Raw genomic sequence first — 24,273 nt, forward strand, 5'->3', positions numbered from 1 at the left:
TGTTTGGACACTATGTCACAATTATCACATATATTTAAATGGGGAGACACATTGGCTTTCATACATATAGAACATCGCTTATCTGATGGTTCAGACATGTTAAACAGGCTTAAACTTGTCAACAAAGCACAAAAAACGTTTTAAAATAAAACCGTTACTGTCACTTTAAATTTTAAACAGAACACACTTTATTACTGAATATGCGAAAAAGCATGAAGCAATTGTTCAAAGTTCACCAAAATTTCACCACAGTGTCTTAAAGCCTTAAAAGTATTGCACACCAAATTTGAAAGCTTTAACCCTTAAAATAACGGAACCGGAGCCGTTTTTACATTTAACCCCTATACAGTCCCAGGAATCTGCTTTGCTGAGACCCAACCAAGCCCAGAGGGGAATACGATACCAAATGACGCCTTCTATAAGCTTTTTCAGTGGTTCTTAGCTCCTCACACATGCATCTGCATGCCTTGCTTTCCAAAAACAACTGCGCATTAGTGGCGCGAAAATGAGGCTCTGCCTATGACTAGAGAAGGCCCCCATCTGAAAAAGGTGTCCATACAGTGCCTGCCGTTTTTTTAACAACAATCCCCAAGATTATAATAACTATAAAGAGTTATAATCTGCCAAATATGCTTAGCAAAGTAATCGTTTTAGCCCAGAAAAAAAATGTCTACCAGTTTTTTAAACCCTTATAAAGCCCTTTATTCTTTTACTTAATCTAAGAAAATGGCTTACCGGTCCCCATAGGGAAAATGACAGCCTTCCAGCATTACAAAGTCTTGTTAGAAATGTGGCCAGTCATACCTCAGGCAGAAAAGTCTGCCAACTGCTTCCCCCAACTGAAGTTACTTCATCTCAACAGTCCTGTGTGGAAACAGCAATCGATTTTAGTAACGTTTGCTAAAATCATCTTCCTCTTACAAACAGAAATCTTCTTCTCTTTTCTGTTTCAGAGTAAATAGTACATACCAGCACTATTTTAAAATAACAAACACTTGATTGAAGAATAAAAACTACATTTAAACACCAAAAAACTCTTAGCCATCTCCGTGGAGATGTTGCCTGTGCAACGGCAAAGAGAATGACTGGGGTAGGCGGAGCCTAGGAGGGATCATGTGACCAGCTTTGCTGGGCTCTTTGCCATTTCCTGTTGGGGAAGAGAATATCCCACAAGTAAGGATGACGCCGTGGACCGGACACACCTATGTTGGAGAAATAACATGACTGTGCCTGCACATGCCAGATGCACACTCCCCAGCTTGTCATGGGACAAGCATCCTGATTGGCTGCTTAAAGTCTCTTTATAGTGGGGTGTAAATACTTAGGAAATTTAGAGGTAAACATATTCCTTTTTTATATAGAGATGTTCAGGTAATATTTTCTAGTCAGCTTTTTACAGCTATGCTGCATCAGTTTCAAGTGCTTCAACATTTGAATGTACAGGAGGATGCAAAAAAGATTTGCAGCAGAGAGAAAAAGACTGCTGGTTACTGGACTGTTTCAATACTTAGAGCCCACTGTAGAAATATACTTCAATTCAGAGCAAAAGATTTAGATATTATAAAACATCACAGACATACCCATTTACACTAAATAACTTTATTGGGAGAAAAAAGTATATATGGTAGTCCAGCAGGACTAGTACTCACGCACACACACACATACAGTTAAAACTAGCTGAAACTCAGATGAAAAAATTATCTAGAATGCACCTGTGTAATGCTAGTTGGTCACTCACAGAGGATACATATAATATGTATGTTGATACAAAAATGATTGGCCTCCAGGAGTAAACAACAAAATTTATGCTTACCTGATAAATTTATTTCTCTTGTGGTGTATCCAGTCCACGGATCATCCATTACTTGTGGGATATTCTCCTTCCCAACAGGAAGCTGCAAGAGGATCACCCACAGCAGAGCTGTCTATATAGCTCCTCCTCTAACTGCCACTACCAGTCATTCGACCGAAGACAAGCAAGAGAAAGGAGAAACCATAGGGTGCAGTGGTGACTGTAGTTTAAAAATAAAACACACCTGCCTTAAAATGACAGGGCGGGCCGTGGACTGGATACACCACAAGAGAAATAAATTGATCAGGTAAGCATAAATTTTGTTTTCTCTTGTAAGGTGTATCCAGTCCACGGATCATCCATTACTTGTGGGATACCAATACCAAAGCTATAGGACACGGATGAAGGGAGGGACAAGGCAGGTGCTTAAACGGAAGGCACCACTGCCTGCAAAACCTTTCTCCCAAAAATAGCCTCTGAAGAAGCAAAAGTATCAAATTTATAGAATTTTGAAAAGGTATGAAGCGAAGACCAAGTCGCCGCCTTACAAATCTGTTCAACAGAAGCCTCATTCTTAAAAGCCCATGTGGAAGCTACCGCTCTAGTAGAATGAGCTGTAATCCTTTCAGGAGGCTGCTGGCCAGCAGTCTCATAAGCTAAGCGTATTATACTCCTTAGCCAAAAAGAAAGAGAAGTTGCCGAAGCCTTTTGGCCTCTCCTCTGTCCAGACAACAAACAATGGAGATGTTTGACGAAAATCTTTAGTAGCTTGTAAATAAAACTTTAAAGCACGAACCACGTCAAGATTGTGTAAAAAAGACGTTCCTTCTTTGAAGAAGGATTAGGACACAGTGACGGTACAACAATCTCCTGATTTATATTTTTATTAGATACCACCTTAGGTAGAAAACCAGGTTTGGTACGTAACACTACCTTATCGGAATGAAAAATGAGATAAGGAGAATCACATTGTAAAGCAGATAACTCCGAAACTCTTCGAGCCGAGGAGATAGCTACTAAAAACAAAACTTTCCAAGATAAGAGCTTAATATCTATGGAATGCAAAGGTTCAAACGGAACCCCTTGAAGAACCTTAAGAACTAAATTTAAACTCCAAGGCGGAGCAACAGGTTTAAACACAGGCTTAATTCTGACTAAAGCCTGACAAAACGCCTGCACGTCTGGAACCTCAGCCAGACGTTTGTGCAAAAGAATAGACAGAGCAGAAATCTGTCCCTTTAAGGAACTTGCTGACAAACCCTTCTCCAATCCATCTTGGAGAAAAGATAATATCCTAGGAATCCTGACCTTACTCCATGAGTAACCCTTGGATTCACACCAATGAAGATATTTACACCTTATCTTATGATAGATTTTCCTGGTGACAGGCTTTCGCGCCTGTATTAAGGTATCAATGACCGACTCGGAGAAACCACGCTTTGATAAAATCAAGCGTTCAATCTCCAAGCAGGCAGCCGCAGAGAAATTAGATTTGGATGGTTGAAAGGACCCTGAAGTAGAAGGTCCTGCCTCAGAGGCAGAGTCCACGGTGGAAAGGATGACATGTCCACCAGATCTGCATACCAAGTCCTGCGTGGCCCCGCAGGTGCTATCAAAATCACTGATGCTCTCTCCTGCTTGACCTTGGCAATCAGACGAGGGAGCAGAGGAAACGGTGGAAACACATAAGCCAGGTTGAAGTACCAAGGCGCTGCTAGAGCATCTATCAGCGCTGCCTTGGGATCCCTGGACCTGGATCCGTACAAAGGAAGCTTGGCGTTCTGGCGAGACGCCATGAGATCCAGTTCTGGTTTGCCCCAATGTTGAATCAACTGTGCAAACTCCCCCGGATGAAAAGTCTGCCTCCCAGTTCTCTACTCCTGGAATATGGATAGCTGATAGGTGGCAAGAGTGAATCTCTGCCCAACGAATTATCTTTGAAACCTCCAACATCGCTAGGGAACTCTTTGTTCCCCCTTGATGGTTGATGTAAGCTACAGTCGTGATGTTGTCCGACTGAAATCTGATGAACCTCACTGCCGCTAGCTGAGGCCAAGCCTGAAGAGCATTGAATATCGCTCTTAGTTCCAGAATGTTTATCGGAAGGAGAGCCTCCTCATGAGTCCATGACCCCTGAGCCTTCAGAGAGTTCCAGACTGCCCCCCAGCCCAGAAGGCTGGCATCTGTTGTTACTATTGTCCAATCTGGCCTGCGGAAGGTCATACCTTTGGACAGATGGACTCGAGATAGCCACCAGAGAAGAGAATCCCTGATCTCTTGATCCAGATTTAGTAGAGGGGACAAATCTGTGTAATCCCCATTCCACTGACTGAGCATGCAGAGTTGCAGCGGTCTGAGATGTAGGCGGGCAAACGGCACTATGTCCATTGCCGCTACCATTAAGCCGATTACTTCCATACACTGAGCCACCGAAGGGCGAGAAGTATAATAAAGAACACGGCAGGAATTTAGAAGTTTTGACAACCTGGCCTCTGTCAGGTAAATCCTCATTTCTACAGAATCTATCAGAGTTCCCAGGAAGGAAACTCTTGTGAGAGGGGATAGAGAACTCTGGAATTTGGAAATTTGACGCCTGTATCAGAATGTCGTCTAAGTAAGGGGCTACTGCTATGCCCCGCGGCCTTAGGACCGCCAGAAGTGACCCCAGAACCTTCGTAAAGATTCTTGGTGCCGTAGCTAACCCAAAGGGAAGAGCCACAAACTGGTAATGCCTGTCTAGGAAGGCGAACCTGAGAAACCGATGATGATCTTTGTGTATCGGAATGTGAAGATAAGCATCCTTTAAGTCCACGGTAGTCATGTATTGACCCTCCTGGATGATAGGTAGGATGGTTCGAATAGTCTCCATCTTGAAAGATGGGACCCTGAGAAATTTGTTTAGGATCTTGAGATCTAAGATTGGTCTGAAGGTTCCCTCTTTCTTGGGAACCACAAATAGATTTGAATAGAATCCTTGCCCCTGTTCCTCCTTTGGAACTGGGTGGATCACTCCCATAACTAGGAGGTCTTGAACACAATGTAAGAATGCCTCTCTCTTTATCTGGTCTGCAGATAATTGTGAAAGATGAAAACTTCCTTTTGGGGAAGAAGCTTTGAAGTCCAGAAGATATCCCTGGGACACAATTTCCAACGCCCAGGGATCCTGGACGTCTCTTGCCCAAGCCTGGGCGAAGAGAGAAAGTCTGCCCCCTACTAGATCCGTTACGTATCGGGGGCCAATCTTTCATGCTGTCTTAGAGACAGCAGCAGGCGTCTTGGCCTGTTTACCTTTGTTCCAAGCCTGGTTAGGTCTCCAGACCGGCTTGGACTGGGCAAAATTTCCCTCTTGTTTTGTATTAGAGGAAGATGATGCCGCACTCGTCTTAAAGTTTCGAAAGGCACGAAAAATAGTTTGTTTGGTCCTTAATTTATTAGACCTATCCTGAGGAAGGGCATGACCTTTTCCTCCAGTAATATCAGAAATGATCTCCTTCAGTCCAGGACCGAATAGGGTCTGCCCCTTGAAGGGAATATTGAGAAGCTTAGACTTTGAAGTAACGTCAGCTGACCAGGATTTAAGCCATAGCACCCTACGCGCCTGAATAGTAAAACCTGAGTTCTTAGCCGTTAGTTTAGTTAAATGAACAACGGTGTCAGAAACAAATGAATTGGCTAGCTTAAGCACTTTAAGCTTGTCAAGTATATCATCCAATGGAGTTTCTACCTGTAAGGCCTCTTCCAGAGACTCAAACCAGAAGGCCGCAGCAGCAGTGACGGGGCAATGCATGCAAGAGGCTGGAGAATAAAACTTTGTTGAATAAACATTTTCTTAAGGTAACCCTCTAACTTTTTATCCATTGGATCTAGGAAAGCACAACTGTCCTCGACGGGGATAGTTGTACGCTTAGCTAGGGTAGAAACTGCTCCCTCCACCTTAGGGACCGTTTGCCATAAGTCCCGTGTAGCGGCATCTATTGGAAACATTTTCTTAAAAATAGGAGGGGGAGAGAACGGCACACCTGGTCTATCCCATTCCTTAGTAATAATTTCTGAAAACCTTTTAGGTATTGGGAAAACATCAGTGTAAACAGGCACTGCATAGTATTTATCCAATCTACACAATTTCTCTGGCACTATAATGGTGTCACAGTCATCCAGAGTAGCTAAGACCTCCCTGAGCAACACGCGGAGGTGTTCAAGCTTAAATTTAAATGTTGAAATATCAGAATCAGGTTGAAGCATCTTCCCTGAGTCAGAAAAATCACCCACAGAAAGAAGCTCTCCTGCCTCAGCTTCTGCATATTGTGAGGGGATATCAGACATAGCTACTAAAGCGTCAGAGTGCTCTGTATTTTTTCTAGCCCCAGAGCGGTCTCGCTTTCCTTGTAACCCTGGTAGTTTGGACAATACCGCTGTAAGGGTATGATCCATAACTGCCGCCATGTTTTGTAAAGTAAACGCCATGGGCTCGCTAGATGTACTTGGCGCCTCTTGAGCGGGAGTCCCTTGAGCGGGAGTCAAAGGTTCTGACACGTGGGGCGAGTTAGTCGGCATAACTTCCCCCTTGTCAGTTCCCTCTGGTGATAAATCTTTTAAAGACAGAATATGATCTTTATAACAAAGTAAAATCAGTACATTTGGTACACATTCTAAGAGGGGGTTCCACAATGGCTTCTAAACATAATGAACAAGGAGTTTCCTCTATGTCAGACATGTTTAAACAGACTAGCAATTAGACCAGCAAGCTTGGAAAACACTTTGATAAATGTAAACAAGCAAAAAATAAAAACGGTACTGTGCCTTTAAGAGAAACAAATTTTGTCAGAAATTGAAAAACAGTGATAAAAAGCAGTAAATCTTACGAAATTTTTACAGTGTGTATAATAGACTAACAGAGCATTGCACCCACTTGCAAATGGATGATTAACCCCTTAGTTTCAAAACCGGATCAAAAAAACGATATAAACGTTTTTCAACAGTCACAACAAACTGCCACAGCTCTGCTGTGGCCCTACCTGCCCATATAACGACTTTGAAAGGCATAAAAACCCTTTAGAGAGGTCCTAAGTGTTCAGGGGACTCCTTCAGGGAAACTGGATGTCTCAAGCTGCAAAATCTAATGCGCATTTAGGCGCGAAAATAGGCCCCTACCAACCTGTATTCACAGTGAGAGGGCCTAACAAAACTATCCCTAGGCAAAATCTAGCCAGCCATGTGGAAAAAACTGGGCCCCAATAAAGTTTTATCACCAATATGTATAAAAAAACGTTTAAACACTTCCAGCAAACGTTTTATTTTTCAGTAATGTGAGAAAGTCATAAGAATATTACCTTTTACAGCAAGCATGATACTAGTCGTTATTAAATCACTGTAATCAGGCTTACCTTACATAAATCCGGTATTAACAGCATTTTCTAGCATATTCATTTCTCTAGAAAAATTTAAACTGCACATACCTCATAGCAGGAGACCCTGCACGCCATTCCCCCAGCTGAAGTTACCTCTCTCTTCAGTTATGTGTGAGAACAGCAATGGATCTTAGTTACAACCTGCTAAGATCATCAAAGACCACAGGCAGACTCTTCTTCTACTTTCTGTCTGAGGCTAAAATAGTACAACTCCGGTACCATTTGAAAATAACAAACTTTTGATTGAAGATAAACTAAATAAAAACACCACATCTCTAGCTACTTCCTTTCTTGTCGAGAGCTGCAAGAGAATGACTGATAGTGGCAGTTAGAGGAGGAGCTATATAGACAGCTCTGCTGTGGGTGGTCCTCTTGCAGCTTCCTGTTGGGAAGGAGAATATCCCACAAGTAATGGATGATCCGTGGACTGGATACACCTTACAAGAGATATTTCTTATCAAGCATTGTTGGTGCTTTTCAGTACAGGTTAACTACCATATTAGACTCTTTACGCTACCACTGTTCATGGTAATTTGTTTACTCCTGGAGGCCAATCATTTTTGTATCAACATATATATTATATGTATCCTCTGTGAGTGACGAACTAGCATTACACAGGTGCATTCTAGATAATTTTATCATCTGAGTTTCAGCTAGTTTTAACTGTATGTGTGTGTGTGCGTGAGTACTAGTCCTGCTGGACTATCATATATACTTTTTTCTCCCAATAAAGTTATTTAGTGTAAATGGGTATGTCTGTGATGTTTTATAATATCTAAATCTTTTGCTCTGAATTGAAGTATATTTCTACAGTGGGCTCTAAGTATTGAAACAGTCCAGTAACCAGCAGTCTTTTTCTCTCTGCTGCAAATCTTTTTTGCATCCTCCTGTACATTTTGATGTATATTACTGCTTTAGGTTCTGGAATTTAAGGATTACAAGTAACAAATATTTTTTAATTTATCCCTTAAATTGTGACCAATAAACCCACTCAAATTATCCCTCACCTTCCTTCCCCGCTTCAACATTTGAGTAACATGTCTCTTTAAGTATAATTGAAATGCTCAGCTTGGACTTGTACTCACAAAGCAAGGAACTTCATTAGCTGTAAGATAAGTGCCTGTAATAAATGGATCCAACTCTGTGTCTTGTACACAGTTAAAATACACACTGTATTAAAAACAAATAAGATGTAACAAAGTAGTCTTTTGTAGTCACTCTGGGGTTGTCTACACTGTCCTTACAGCATTTATGCTCTCAATAGCATTAGTATGTCTTTCTGATTACTTGTATAACATTCAAGTAATGATACAGCACCTGCTACTTTCAAACAAGCGATTCTATGTTAGATCAAGTGAAACCATCCTTGTGACTTTAGAAAGACATGCTAATGCTACTGAGCGCGTAAATGGTTTGTTACATTGTATTTGTTTTTAACATTGTAATACATTTGGAACACCCTGCAAGCCGCAGAGTTGGATCAGTTTATTACTTGGCACTTATATTAGAGCTATTGAAGCTCAATGCTGTGTGAGTACCAGTCCAATCTGAGCATTTTAATAAATACGTACTTTTTAAATAACAGTGCAGTGTTGCATACTTTTTATTTTTATTTCTTACAGCCATGTTATTTCCCTATTCAGTTTAAGGAAGTTTACTGTGAAATCTCATGAGATCGCAGCAAAGCAATGCATGACCACTGCTGATTGGCTATTGTGTTTTTTCCCAACTTGTAGCTGGAGATTATTACTGTTACCAGAGCACTTACTCTTGTAAGCTGAAGAAATTTTGAGGTAAAATAATTTCCTTTTTTACATAGAAATGCTCAGGTTATATTTCCTTGTCAGCTTTTTACATTTAGGCTTCATCACTTTCAAGTGATTTAGCACGTGAGTATTATGTCCCTTTAAAGTAGCAGCAATGCACTACTGGGAGCTGGGTGAACACATCTGGTGAGCCAATGATAAGAGGTAAATATGTGTAGCCACCAATCAACAGTTAGTTCCCAGTAGTGCATGGCTGTTCCTGAGCCTATCTAGGTATGCTTTTTAATGAAGGATACCAAGAGAAGGAAGCTATTTAGATCATATGAGTAAATTGTTTAAAATTGCTTGCTATGTAGGAATCATGAAAATGTAATTTTGACTTTTCTGTTCTTTTTTCAGCAGCGAATACAGAGCTCATTTGTTGAACTGACTGCTAGCCCACAAAAATGAATTTACTAGGAAATAGCACTGCAATTTTCTTGAAAGATGAAATAAATTACAGCAAATTGTGTAAAACATAACTTAGGAAAAGAAAGTTTAACAAAGAAAAGTATAGCAAAACTAGGGAGACTATTACTTTTTGGTAAGGACTATAGATAATAATAGGTGTATACCCACCTTGAATTCTGCCATTAGCTGCTCCAGGTTCACTATAAACTGTTGCACCCAGGGGTCGTTTGCCTCATAGTCATTAAACTCCTCCTGATAAAAATAAGATTGTGACATTTACCTTTCACTAGCAGTTGACCACAATTTTGTTAATCTTCTTTTAACTGTAGTTATGAGTCACTTTGGTTTTACTAACCTCCTCAATATTGTGTGAGATAGACAAGAAAAGGTTTATCCAGGGCTTGACCTGTGGTTTTACAGCCGTACTGTTAAGCTCCCCAAGACCTTCCTATCCCAGCAGAAAAAAAACATCATCATCAGGATGTATCTCTGGTTTCCCACCTCCAGATTACAGAATTACTGCATAAGCCTTCTCACCTGCAGAAGGTCTCTAAACTTATTGGACACTGATGCCATGTCTGTCAGGCAGCTATCAATCTTTGCTTTAGCGTGATCACCACCAAGGCCTTGGTTGAATAATTTGCTACAGTCATTCTGATGGCAGTACAAGGAGAGATATGGACAAATGTAATTGGTTCACAAAAAATAATATACATACAATATTTTGAGGAATAGGATGCTGTGCAAGAGCGTTGTATTCTGTAACTCTACAGTGTGGCTAATTTGTGGAAGACTTTGCTTCTAATTATATGTTTGACATAGGCAGATGACTAGAAACCCATTTTCATAAAGCAGAACATCAATCTTCTCATTACACACCGATACTGCACAATACCAGGATTCTCACTTAGAACATCATACTTGCTTTTCACTATGAAACACTCCCATACCTCAAGATTTTTCTTCAGGGTCATTATATTCTCACTGCAAACCTCCACATTGTTCAGTGAAACCTAAAAGATGACACAATGTTAAGTCATTGAGAAAAAAAAGCCAAAACCGTTATATTAATAAAAGCCCTTCAAACTGTCTCTCACAAGGAATGATGTCTTGGCCTCATCATTGCTTTCAATGCCTTTGGTATCAAACTTGCCCTGCTGCAAACTGCTCTGCATCAGGTTGACCGCACTTGTCACTCCTCTCTGGATATCCTGGAATGTTGTAGCTGGGAAGCCCATCCGCAGCTTATTACACAGAACCTCCCTGCAGGAAACAAAGAATAAAGAGTAACAAACAGTGATTAAAACAAGAATTTACTTATAGAGAAACTTCTTTATTATTTTTAAGTTAGAGTGACAGCATTAAGCAATACATAAATGATAAGTTTATCAGTAGAGAGTTCAGGGTATCAACGCACCCAAGATACAAACACTGCAAAACGTGGCATATAAAATCCAAATGTATTAATTCATTTAAAGCAGAAAATAGGAGAATCCAGACTCCAAGATAAAAACATCCAAAACGATACAGCAGGGAAGACCGAGGCTTCATGGCAGACGCGTTTTGTGTACATGCGCACTTGATCACTGAGAGCAGTGCACAGCATCCTATTACTTGGTCCTTCTCGGTGATACTCTGAACTCTCTACTTGCTGATTGGCGTGTGACGGACACGTCATCAACGGCACCTGTTACTCACACGCCCACTCCCCATAGTGCCTGCACGTAAGAAACCCTAGGGCAAGAAATTGTGCGCTTTACCGATCTGTCTCTGTTGCCTCTAGGTTTATCAGTACCTTGAAGATTGGAGAAGCTCTGCATTTTCATACTAGATTCTCCCATCTTGTATTCTTGCTCCCTGTTCTAGAATAGTGCACACTCACAGATGAGTGACTTTGCTGTCTTTTGGACAGCTATATTGCGCACTTCAGGTTTGTAATGCACAATTCCGAGTGCAGAGTGGGAGCTACATATTTTTACAGTGACTGCATTAACCCCTTAATGACCACACCGTACCCTGTACGACTCTGGTCGTTATCCCCTTAAGGACCAGTGACGTACCCTGTATGTCGCTGCAGTCCTGGGCTTCTCTCTTCCGCAATCTCGCTCAAAATAGCGAGATTGCGCTATTTCTGCATGACCCATGAGTGGGTCACTGCAGAAATAGATTTGCAGAGTTACTGATGCATCGGACAGCGGTGGTGCTGATCGTTGCTGGGTGGGAGTGTAAAGAGGGAGACGGGTGGGCGGCCCATCGCTGGAGGGGGAAGGACTGGGTGGGACCACCATGCCACGTAACACGTAAGTGAAAAAAAAAAAAAAGAGAGAGACGGAAAGTGAGGAGGGGGAGGGGCAATGAGGGGGATCCTATGTGGGATCCATTGAGGAAAAGGGATCTGGGAGGTGGTAGGGTAATGAGGTGGGGGCAGCTACACTACAGAAAAATGGTTTATGTATTTTTTTTTTTTTTTAAATAAGTATAAATTGAGGCAAACTGGGTACTGGCAGACAGTACCTAAGATGGCAGCAAATAGGTAGGGGGGGTCAGGGAGTTTGGGGGGTAAGGGGGGATCCTACATGGCAGAAAATATAAAATATATATACATATTTAAAAACGAACAAAACCCCCCCCCAGATTTTTATTTTAGTACTGGCAGACTTTCTGCCAGTTCTTAAAGTGAAGGTAAAGTTTGAACTATCTATAAACAATATTCAATTTTTAACATCATAAATAATCTAATCGCTAACTTCTTTTCTACATGTCATCATCTATTTCCCCAATAAACATGATTTATATTATCCCTACCGTGGTGTAACGGACTCCTCCCATCAGCCATTTCCTGATGTCTGACGTATAGAGCGGTCCCACTCGCTCAATACGTCTCTCTTAGGCTCGTTTACGTGGATCACAATAAGTACGCATGCGCATAAAGGCATTTCAGCCTCTGATCTTGGTTCCCATTTGGAGAAAGAAGCCTACGTATTGCAACAATTGCAATAGGCATGCGCAAAACAGGAGCGCTTTTCTTCCAAGGAAGAGAAAAGAATAGGAACGCATGCGCATATTGTCAAACAGGGCAATGACGTTGAATGACGGCCGATGACGGCCGCCTAACGGCCAGAATCTCAATTGGCTGCTGGAAAAACGTGACCAGCAAGTAAAAAAAAATTACATGAACGGGTTGAATTTACATATTGAAATAAAGTAAGTAAAAACGGCGAAAACAGACTTTAGAATAAAATTTAAAAAAATTGATGAATGAAAGTGCCATTCATTTAGGCTGGGCTGTATAATGCAATAATGAGATATAACGAACTTTACCTTCACTTTAAGATGGGGGAGGGAAGAGAGCTGTTTGAGAGGGGTCAGGGGGGGATGATGGGAGGCTGATCTCTACACTGAAGCTAAAATTAACCCTACAAACTAATTAACCCCTTTACTGCTGGGCATAATACAGGTGTGGCGCTCAGAGGCATTTAGCTGCCTTTTAATTACCAAAAAGCAATGCCAAAGCCATATATGTCTGCTATTTCTGAACAAAGGGGATCCCAGAGAAGCATTTACAACCATTTGCGCCATGATTGCACAAGCTGTTTGTACATAATTTTAGTGAGAAACCAAAAATTGTGAAAAAGTGAACAATTTTTTTATTTGATCTCATTTGACGGTGAAATGGTGGCATGAAATATTCTAAAATGGGCATAGATAAATAATTTTGGTTGTCTATTAAAAAAATATATATATTTCTGTTTAAATGTAGTGATGGCAAAAATGCTAAAAATGCTCTGGTCTTTTGGGGAAGTTTTTGTCTGAAATGCCCAGTCCTTAAGGGGTTAATCTATATTACATTTTTAAACTGTGTTAAAAGTTATTCTGAACTTCATATACCAATTTTAAAAGCTGACAACATCACTGCTTATGTCACAGGGTGTGGGAATAGCTAATATCTACCCCCTTAAAGTGAATGTTAACACGCCATCTTAACGGCATTCTATAGACTTTTAAAAATTAGCATACGTTTAATTCATGAAATTGTTTAAATTTATTTATTTTCTTACATTTTTATCTTTTAACCGCACCGCCGATAAGTGCAGCACTCACGCCCGCCATACTGTTTAATTGAGTGACAGATGACGATTCTTCAAACAATTAGAAATATAAGAACAGAGAATTCAAGGTAAGAGTAATACAATTTTATTAAGAGCACATAATCATATGCACTTAGTAGAAGTAAATTATAAAAACGCCTTTAAAAGGAATACAGTCCGGCTCCAGGCGGCTATCCAGGCATTCGCCCTGCTCGCAACTTTTTTTTCTTAATCCTCCGCTCAAGGCAAGCAATTTTTAAAAGTTCAAATTTATTGATCACTTCTAATGTGTCCTTAATATATGACCTGGTCTGTTTAACCATTGGTTGCAGATATGATTCTATGTATATGGATAAGTTGTTAGTGATGGAATTCATCGCTAATCAGTATACCATCATTTTTTGCTTCAGATATAATTTTCAGGAGGTTTTTATACTCTAAGGTTGGATCTCTTTGTAATTTAATATAGGTGGTAGTATCTCTAAGTAATCGATTTGCCTCACCTAAATAAACCTCTCTGTTTTGGACTTCAATTCCTCATCCTTTATCTGCCTGCCTGATAGTCATTCGGTGATCATCTTTCGATTTGTTCAAAGATTTTCTCTCATTAGAGTCTAGGTTATCTCTAAATATAATTTTTTTATTATAACTCCCTGAATCGAAATAATTGTTGAATTCCTCAGTTAAAATACAGTTGAAAACTGGAATGCATTCCCCTTGAGTGTGTATAGAGTTAAATGAAGAGGGGCACTTGAATGAACTGTGTTTGATCTCATTCTCTGTGTCATGTATACTGACTTCCAAAAGATCCTCAATATCTAAATTCAGTGAATCACTCTGTTCTCTAGTGGAGTCTAGTTGTTTAAGTATCCTTAGTGTGTCTGTCTCCCTTCTCCCACCTAGTGTATTTATTATTGCTTTTAGCTCTATAATTCTTGGCATAATATCTCTTTAAATTTAATTTCCGAACAAATTTTTGCAGATCTATACAAGTTTCAAATTTGTTCGGTAGCTTCTTAGGCGCAAATTGTAAGCCCTTATTTAAAGGGACACTGAACCCAAATTTTTTCTTTTATGATTCAGATAGAGCATGCAATTATAAGCAACTTTCTAATTTACTCCTATTATCAAATTTTCTTTGTTCTCTTGCTATCTTTATTTGAAAAAGAAAGCATCTAAGCTAAGGAGCCAGCAAATTTTTGGTTCAGGACCATGGACAGTACTTTTTTATTGGTGCTGTCCAATCAGCAAGGACAAGCCAGATTGTTCACCAAAAATGGGCCGGCATCTAAACTTACATTCTTGCTTTTCAAATAAACATACTAAGAGAATTAAGAAAAATTGATAATAGGAGTAAATTAGAAAGTTGATTAAAATTGCATGCTCTATCTGAATCACAAAAGAAAAAATGTGTGTGCCTTTAATAACAACATATCAGTATCAGTCAAGTCGACATTTGACAAATTAAAAATATTCTGTTTGGCTTTAATTAATAATTGTTCCTTTCCCTATGTCTTTTTGGCTCGTTGACCCCCTCTCGTTCCTTGTTTTGTTCACATTCTTTTTGTTCCCTGGGACGTTTCCTGATTTCTCTGTCCACTACTTCTAGATCTGTCCGTTCTACTCTCTCTATGGGTCTCCACGGTGGCTGAGGTCCCTGGCCCCTGTCTAAAAAATGTGTCTCTCTCCATCCATTTTGATGGTAATCCTGATACTGTCTATTATCATCATTAAGATGATGTGTGTGATAATTATTTTGTGTCGCTCTTTGGTTCCCATGGTACTGTTTGTTAGCACCACTCTGATAGGAACCCTGCTGATAAGTCTTACCCTGTTTCGGGGGATGTATTTGCTCTTTGGGTCTGGCACCCTTCTCACCCCACTCAGGATCAATGTCTAGTGCTGAAAATCTATTGGAGGTACAGGATTCTTGTCTCTGATGACCCTCTCCTATATTAAAAATCCTTATGGTTATAATTACCGTTGTCAGTTGGGCTTAACATTTATGTTCTGCTTAATTCTACCTGTATTGTAGTAACAATTTTGTTTCTGATTATAATTTTGGTTCTGATGTAAATTTCTTGAATTATTTCTCTGATAATTTTGATTACGGTACCTCTAGTTTTATTATAATTATAAACCTGATCATTCTTATAGTCCTCAAGATCTCTTCTAAGCTTGGTAGTTTTGAGAACTATAAGTTCCTGTTCCATTTTATTCACTCTGGTTTTTATGTCATCGTGATTTATTTTCTTCCACTTATCAATTGTTTTGTAGGGCACTCATTTATCGGATAACTCTTTAATGTCAACCTTTAATTTTTGTAGTTTGAATTCACTGTATTTAATGAGAATTTTAATTAATACTATTGAACAGTCATTTGATAATCGAGGCAAGACAAAGGAATGCACTCTGTCAGCGAAGCACTTTATTACAGCATCAGACAAAGAATAGTGTCAATCAAGGGGATCAGATTAATAACATAGATTTATCACCACAAATGGTGAAGGGGCGGGATTTATTAAGAAAATGCTACATAAACATTTTAGATACTTGAAGGCAGACCCTATTTTGAGGTAAGTGATTGACGATAAGCCACATGTAGTTTAAAAAAAAAAAAAAATTGCAACCTAAAAAAAGAAAATTTATGCTTACCTGATAAATTTGTTTCTTTTTAGATACGATGAGTCAATGGATCATCATTCTTACTTGTGGGATATCGCCTCCTGGTCAGCAGGAGGAGGCAAAGAGCACCACAGCAGAGCTGTTAAATAGTTCCTCCCTTCCCTCCCACTCCAGTCATTTGACCGAAGTTAGGAAGAGAAAGGAAAAGCCAAGGTGCAGAGGTGTCTGAAGTTTACAAAAAAGAACACCCTGTCTTAAAAAGAACAGGGCGGGCCATGGACTCATCGGGTCTAAAAAGAAACAAATTTATCAGGTAAGCATACATTTTCTTTTCTTTTTAAAGACACAATGAGTCCACGGATCATCATCCTTACTTGTGGGCTTACAATACCAAAGCTAGAGTACATGGATGATAAGGGAGGGACAAAACAGGGAACCTAAATGGAAGGCACCACTGCTTGAAGAACCTTTCTCCCAAATACAGCCTCAGCCGAGGCAAAAGTATCAAATTTGTAAAATTTAGAAAAAGTGTGAAGAGAAGACCAAATAGCAGCCTTGCAAATCTGTTCCACAGAAGCTTCATTTTTGAATGCCCATGAGGAAGCAACCGCCCTAGTGGAATGAGCCGTAATTCTTTCAGGAGGCTGCTGTCCAGCAGTCTCATAGGCAAAGTGGATGATACTCCTTAACCAAAAAGGAAGAGAGGTAGAGGTAGCCGTAGCTTTCTGACCCTTACGTTTTCCAGAAAAAATTACGAACAGAGAAGAAGACTGACGAAAGTTCTTAGTTGCTTTTAAGTAAAACTTCAAAGCACGGACTACGTCCAAATTATGCAGAAGCCTTTCCTTCTGAGAAGAAGGATTAGGACACAAGGAAGGAACAACACTCTCCTGATTAATGTTCCTGTCTGAAACAACCTTAGGAAGGAACCCTAGTTTAGTACGTAAAACTACCTTCTCCGAATGGAAAATAAGGTAAGGCGAATTGTATTGCAACGCCGAAAGCTCAGACACTCTTCGAGCTGAAGAAATAGCAACAAGAAATAAAACTTTCCAAGATAACAACTTAATATCTAAGGAATGCATAGGCTCAAACGGAGCCCCTTGAAGAACCTTAAGAACAAAATTCAGACTTCATGGAGGAGTAACTGGTTTGAACACAGGCCTGATCCTAGCCAAGGCCTGACAAAAGGATTGAACATCTGGGACATCAGCCAGATAAGGCAGAGATCTGACCCTTTAGGGAACTTGCCGATAAACCCTTCTCCAATCCTTCTTGAAGAAAAGACAAATTTCTGGGAATCCTAACTCTACTCCATGAGTAGCCCTTGGATTCACACCAATAAAGATATTTACGCCATATCTTATAGTAAATCTTTCTAGTTACAGGCTTACGCGCCTGAATCAAGGTCTCTATAACCGAATCAGAAAAACCCAGCTTGGATAGAATTAAGCGTTCAATCTCCAAGCAGTCAGCTTCAGAGAAATAAGATTTGGATGAAGGAAGGGTCCTTGAATGAGAAGATCCTTCCTCAATGGCAAGGATGACGTGTTCACCAGATCGGCATACCAAATCCTGTGAGGCCACGCAGGAGCAATGAGGATCCCTGATGCCTTCTCCTGTTTGATTCGAGCAATAACCCGAGGAAGAAGAGCAAACGGGGGAAAAAGATATGCTAGGCTGAAGGACCAAGGAACTGTTAGAGCATCTATCAGTTCCGCCTGAGGATCCCTGGACCTTGACCCGTATCTCGGGAGCTTGTCTTTCTGACGAGATGCCATGAGATCTAACTCCGGCCGACCCCATTTGAGAATCAGGTTGGAGAATACTTCCGGATGGAGTTCCCACTCTCCCGGATGAAAGGTCTGCCTGCTCAGAAAGTCCGCCTCCCAGTTGTCCATTCCTGGGATTTGGATCGCTGACCGATGGCAAGAATGGGCCTCCGCCCACCGGATTATCTTGGCTACATCTGTCATCGCTAAGGAACTCCTTGTTCCTCCCTGATGATTGATGTAAGCCACTGTCATTATGTTGTCCATCTGGAATCTGATGAACTGGGCCGAACCCAACTGAGGCCAGGCCAGAAGAGCATTAAAGATCGCTCTCAGTTCCAGGATGTTTATAGGAAGAACAGACTCCGCTGGAGTCCACACTCCCTGAGCCTTTAGAGGACCCCAGACAGCTCCCCACCCTAGAAGGCTGGCATCTGTTGTCACAATCACCCAGGATGGTCTGCAAAAGCATGTTCCCTGGGATAGATGATCCAGAGACAACCACCATTGAAGTGAATCCCTTGTCTCCTACTCCAGGGTTATTCGAGGAGACAAGTCTGCATAATCTCCATTCCACAGCCTGAGAATGTTTAACTGCAGAGGTCTGAGGTGAAACCGAGCAAACGGGATGATGTCCATTGCCGCCACCATCAGTCCGATTACTTCCATGCACTGGGCCACTGACGGCCGAGGATTGGACTGAAGGGCTCGACAGGTATCTAGAATCTTTGATTTCCTGACCTCTGTCACAAAAATCCTCATGGATATAGAATCTATTACAGTTCCCAAGAAAGTCACCCTTGCTTTTGGGATTAAGGAACTTTTTTCCAGATTTACCTTCCACCCGTGAGTTCTCAGGAAGGATAGTAGAATGTCGGTATGGGACCTTGCTTGTTGACAAGATGGCGCCTGGATTAGAATATTGTCCAGATAAGGCGCCACTGCAATGCCCCATGTCTTAAAACCGCCAGCAGAGACCCCAGAACCTTTGTGAAAATTCTGGGTGCCGTGGCCAGCCCGAAAGGAAGAGCCACAAACTGAAAGTGTCTGTCCAGAAAGGCAAACCTTAGGAACTTGTGATGATCTCTGTGTATAGGAACATGTAGATATGCATCTTTTAAGTCCACTGTCGTCTTAAATTCACCCTCCTGGATCAATGGAAGAATGGTACGAATAGTTTCCATCTTGAAAGATGGAACTCTGATAAACTTGTTCAGACTCTTGAGGTCTAAAATAGGTCTGAAAGTTCCCTCCTTCTTGGGAACTACAGATTTGAATAAAAGCCCTGCCCGTGTTCCTGAACAGGAACAGGAATATCACTCCCAGGGAGGAGAGGTCTCTTACACAATGTAAGAACGCCTCTCTTTTTATCTGGTTTGCAGATAATCTTGAAAGAAGAAATCTTCCTCGAGGAGGAAAATTTTTGAACTCCAGTTTGTATCCCTGGGACACTATTTCTATAGCCCAGGGATCCTGAACGTCTCGCACCCAAGCCTGAACGAAGAAAGAAAGTCTGCCCCCCCCACCAGATCCAGTCCCGGATCAGGGGCATGCCCTTCATGCTGTTTTGGAGTCAGCAGCAGGCTTCCTGGACCTTTTACCCTTGTTCCAAGGCTGGTTGGGTGTCCAAGTAGGCTTAGATTGCGAATAGTTTCCTTCCTGTTTAGAGGAGGAAGAGAAGGAATTGCCCTTGGAATTGCGAAAAGGAACGAAAATTACTTTGTATTTCCCTTGTAAGGAATAGCTAGAAGTTTAGACTTAGATGAAACGTCCGCAGACCAAGGTTTTAAGCACAAAGCTCTGCGGGCTAGGATAGAAAACCCTGAACTCTTAGCTGCTAATTTAGTAATTTGCAGAGAAGCATCCGTAATAAAAGCATTGGCTAACTTCAGAGCTTTAATCCTATCTTGGATCTCCTCCAAAGAAGTCTCAGACTTAAGAGACTCAGACAGAGCATCAAACCAATAAGCTGCCGCACTAGTGACAGTAGCAATGCACGCAGCCGGCTGCAACAGCAGACCCTGGTGAGCACAAATCTTTTTAAGTAGACCCTACAAATTCTTGTCGATGGGGTCTTTAAAAGCACAACTATCCTTAATAGGAATAGTAGTTCGCTTGGCTAAGGTGGAGATAGCCCCATCCACCTTAGGAACTGTTTGCCAAGTTTCTTTGATAGCGTCAGCTATAGGAAACATCTTCCTGAAAATAGGAGACGGAGAGAAGGGAATACCTGGTCTCTCCCATTCCTTAGAAACAATCTCCGAAGCTCGCTTAGGAACTGGAAAAACATATGAGAAAGTCGGAACTTCGAAATATCTGTCCAATTTACTCACCTTCACAGGAGCAACTACTACTGTGGAATCACAGTCGTCTAAGGTAACAAACACCTTCCTAAGTAACAGACGGAGGTGCTCTAGTTTAAATCGGAAAGAATCTGAAATCTCGCCATCTGATAAAACCTCTATACCCTCCATCTCAGTTCTCTGGGAGGGTACCTCTGAGACTGCCACCATGGCATCAGAAACCTCACTGATAACATGCTTGTCTTTCCTCTTGCGCTTGCCTTAAAGCATAGGAAAAGCAGACAGCGCATCAGAAATTCTGGAAGACATAACCGCCGCTATGTCTTTAAAAGTAACTCCAACAGGTGCTAGAGCAGAAGTGCAGGGCACTGCTGGTGGGGGCGTTAATTTTTGGGACGCTTGGGGAGAAAGTTGCGGCATAAATTGACCCTCATCAGAAGACTCTTGGACAACATCTGCCTGAGAGGAGATTGGCTCAGTAAAAATGTTATCCCTAAAACTAAAACAGTCCTTTCAATACATGTAGGACAGAAAGGGATTGGTGGTTCCACATTTGCATCAAGACATAAAGCACATGTAACTCCTTGCACCTCATCTTGATCCATCTTTACACAAAAATATTGATATTTTGCAAAAAAATACTGGAAATAGCAATAAAATAAAATGATCAAAAACCGTTACTGTCTCTTTAAATTCAAACGTTTTTTCTTTCTCAGACAAAAACGGCCACTTTTGCTGTAGTAATATAACACTACTAAAAAAAGAAAATAAGTAAAATAAGAAATAATTAAGCCTCTGCACCACAGCAACCTGCTGAGGTGCTCGTACCTTAACCAATGCTACCGGATCCCAGAAGACAACGATCCGTTACTGCAGTCTGTCTAAAATACCGGACTAGAAACGCATCTGTGCTAAAAGCGCATGAAAAGGTGTTTACATGCTGCTCTAGCCCAGAAAAACCCCAGTACAACCCAACTGAAAACCTGCAACTGCTTGGAAATAACGCTACAAGCAGAGGCGCCAAAAAGCAGGAAGTCCCGCCCTTCGTGGGCGTGCTGCAATACTATGTTTCCCTCTTAGAGAAAAAAGTGAAACCACCGGAACCCTACATTGTAAATAAAATGAGCAACCTAACTCCAGCCCCAGTGCCTGCACCAAATCACTGCCCAAATAAGACTTATTCAGAAAGTCTGACACTGTCCCCACATAAAGGCTCCCCATTAACCCCTTATGTGCCATAGTGCTAAGTTAACCAACACTGAGACTCCTTAAATCCCAGAAAAGGTAGCACTTACCTCAAACACTGCCTGGCAGGAAGGCAGTTCCCAAGCTTGAGAGGTCCTCTCCCTCACATTGGCCTGAAAGATAAAGTCATGCTGAGTCAGAAAGAAATTCAGGCTGAAGGATATAGGGCAGCTGAAAATTGGAGGCGCAGTGAGAATTATGTCCCACAAGGTCCCATAGCTCTAAAGCCACCAAAGCTCTACTGTAGAGACTGATATGGACTACAGCTACACCCCAGAACAAAGTAGCACTCTCTGGCACCACTTTAAAAATAACAAACTCTTGATTGAAGAATCTTTTCTAACACCTCACTTTACCTCTTCCTATCACTAACGTAGGCAAAGAGAATGACTGGAGTGGGAGGGAAGGGAGGAGCTATTTAACAGCTCTGCTGCGGTGCTCTTTGCCTCCTCCTGCTGACCAGGAGGCGATATCCCACAAGGATGATGATCCGTGGACTCATTGTGTCTTTAAAAAGAAACATTTTAACACCGTCCAAATTAAAGGGACTGATATTGCACAACAAGAATAAGTCTGGCACTTTGGATCAATGGGTCACAGGCCGACCATGAACCTACAAATGTGGTTGCAGCAATTGTTGTATGTGCACATCTATTAAATCGTGATTCCATAATGAATTGGAATAATACTAAAACAGTACCCATTAGATGTAGAGGTACCTGTCACTCCACATTAGTAGTTTATGGCCTCACCTGTGGCAGAATTTATATAGAAAGAACCAAGAAAAAGATAAAGAGACGTCATTACGAGCACATTAACAATACAGAAATTGGCCTAAAGACACATAGTGTGTCTGAACATTTTAGGGTCCACCATAGACAAGATCCTAGTAACCTACGAATCAGTATTTTAGAAGTTGTCCCACCAGGTGAAAATCCACACCTAAGACTCATCACACTTAGACAGAAGTAGACTAGGTGGAATCAAGAGTTAGACAGTCTTTCCCCCCAAAGGTCTAAATATAGACTTGGAACTTCAAGCATTTATGCAGTGATATTCTTTTTAACCTTGGGGATTGATTTGAGGGCTAAGTATCAGGGTATATACACATATATGTGTGTTTATCAGTTTATGTAGAGCTGGCATGTCACAAATGCCTATATGAATCATCACTTTTAGTATAGCAGAATATATATCAGGTGTAAGGCAATACATATTTTTAAGCTATTTTTAAACATTTTGACTTATGTATTAATTTATGTATTAATATAATTATTTTAGATATGTCAAATTATTGTACAGTTCATGTGTTATTCATCTTATAATGTATTTTTACGTACAGACTTTTTAGCTATTAATGTTGACAATTAATTAAATGAGTACACATATATACATATTGGTATGCCTAGCCGGGCGATTTGTTATGAAATTTAGGCAATCATCTCCTCATCCGCTTATAGCAACTCATTAAATGAAGTATGGACTTACTAATTTATGGAAGAAATGAATGACACGGAGCTTTGTTGTCACATTACATAATAATCAGCGTAATAGGAAGAGGCGGAGTCTTGGGAGGCATTTAAGGAAGGGGATCCTCACACTCATTACAGCTGAACTGAATGTCTTGAAAAAGTCTGCATAAGACAGATGAAGTGCGTAGACAAGGTCAGTCTACAGCTAATGTGCCACTTATTAAAGGAACTTTTAAGAATTACTTGCCTGGAGCGGAGGATTAAGAAAAAACTTGCGAGCAGGGCTAAATGCCTGGATAGCCGTCTGGAGCCGGACTGTATTTATTTTAAAGATGTTTTTATCATTTACTTTTAGTAAGTGCATATGATTATGTGCTCTTAATAAAATTGTATTACTCTTACCTTGAATCGAGGATGCGCTTCTCTGTTCTTATATTTCCAGTGTCTTTTTGACTGAGTACTCCTTAGTGCTCAGAGATCGTGGAAGCTGCACCAGAGATTCGTAAAGGGAGGACTATCCTATAACGAGGAAGTAGAGACGTCACACCTGTGTGATCTATCCATACTCCCAGAGCCACGAATGTGGGGGTTTAAAAGAGGGTCTTTATTAAAAGATTTATACCTTACAGTTGATTGAAGGAGCCGCTTATTGGGACTACCATTCTGGACTGTATGTAAATAGACTCAAGACTTTATTATACATATCTTATTCACTGAGAGTATTGTATTACCCTATTTTAACTGTTTACAATTAGTACCATTCTGTGTCTATTATTGCACCTCATCCTTGTGTAGCTCTGATTTTGCTCTGTCTTCAAACAACTAACCATGGTTTCCCCCCCGGGGCGTTCAGCTCCTTTGCATAAACGTCATGACCTGGGGGGAAACCATTAGTTGTTTGAAGAATCGTCATCTGTCAATCAATTAGACAGTATGGCGAATGGGAGAGCTGTGCTTATCAGTGGTGCAGTTAAAAGATAAAAATGTAAGAAAATAAATCAATTTAAACAATTTCATGGATTCAACTTATGCTAATTTTTAAAAGTCTATAGAATGCCGTTAATATTGCATGTTAACTTTACATCCACTTTAAAGGGACACTGAACCCAAATTTTTTATTTCATGATTCAGATAGAGCATGCAATTTTAAGCAACTTTCTAATTTACTCCTATTATCCATTTTTCTTCGTTCTCTTGCTATCTTTATTTGAAAAAGAAGACATCTAAGCTTTTTTTTTAGGTTCAGAACTCTGGACAGCACTTTTTTATTGGTGGGTGAATTTATCCACCAATCAGCAAGTACAACCCAGGTTGTTTACCAAAAATGGTCCGGCATCTAAACTTACATTCTT

At 40.7% G+C, this 24,273-nt stretch overlaps 1 protein-coding gene across 2 annotated transcripts in view; it reads right to left on the reverse strand.

Annotated features, from left to right (window-relative positions):
• The window catches only part of COG4 (component of oligomeric golgi complex 4), a 114,178-nt gene that overhangs the window by 19,774 nt on the left and 70,131 nt on the right, over nt 1-24,273 (reverse strand). For both annotated transcript variants that reach the window (XM_053702261.1, XM_053702271.1), the window contains exons 12-16: nt 10,514-10,679; nt 10,367-10,429; nt 9,954-10,070; nt 9,772-9,864; nt 9,585-9,668 (exon numbers count right to left, since the gene is read on the reverse strand). In XM_053702261.1, coding sequence (XP_053558236.1) covers nt 9,585-9,668; nt 9,772-9,864; nt 9,954-10,070; nt 10,367-10,429; nt 10,514-10,679 — 523 coding nt within the window. The remainder of the gene's footprint in view (nt 1-9,584; nt 9,669-9,771; nt 9,865-9,953; nt 10,071-10,366; nt 10,430-10,513; nt 10,680-24,273) is intronic.

Source organism: Bombina bombina, chromosome 1 (assembly GCF_027579735.1).
Source record: "Bombina bombina isolate aBomBom1 chromosome 1, aBomBom1.pri, whole genome shotgun sequence".
Lineage (NCBI taxonomy): Eukaryota > Metazoa > Chordata > Amphibia > Anura > Bombinatoridae > Bombina > Bombina bombina.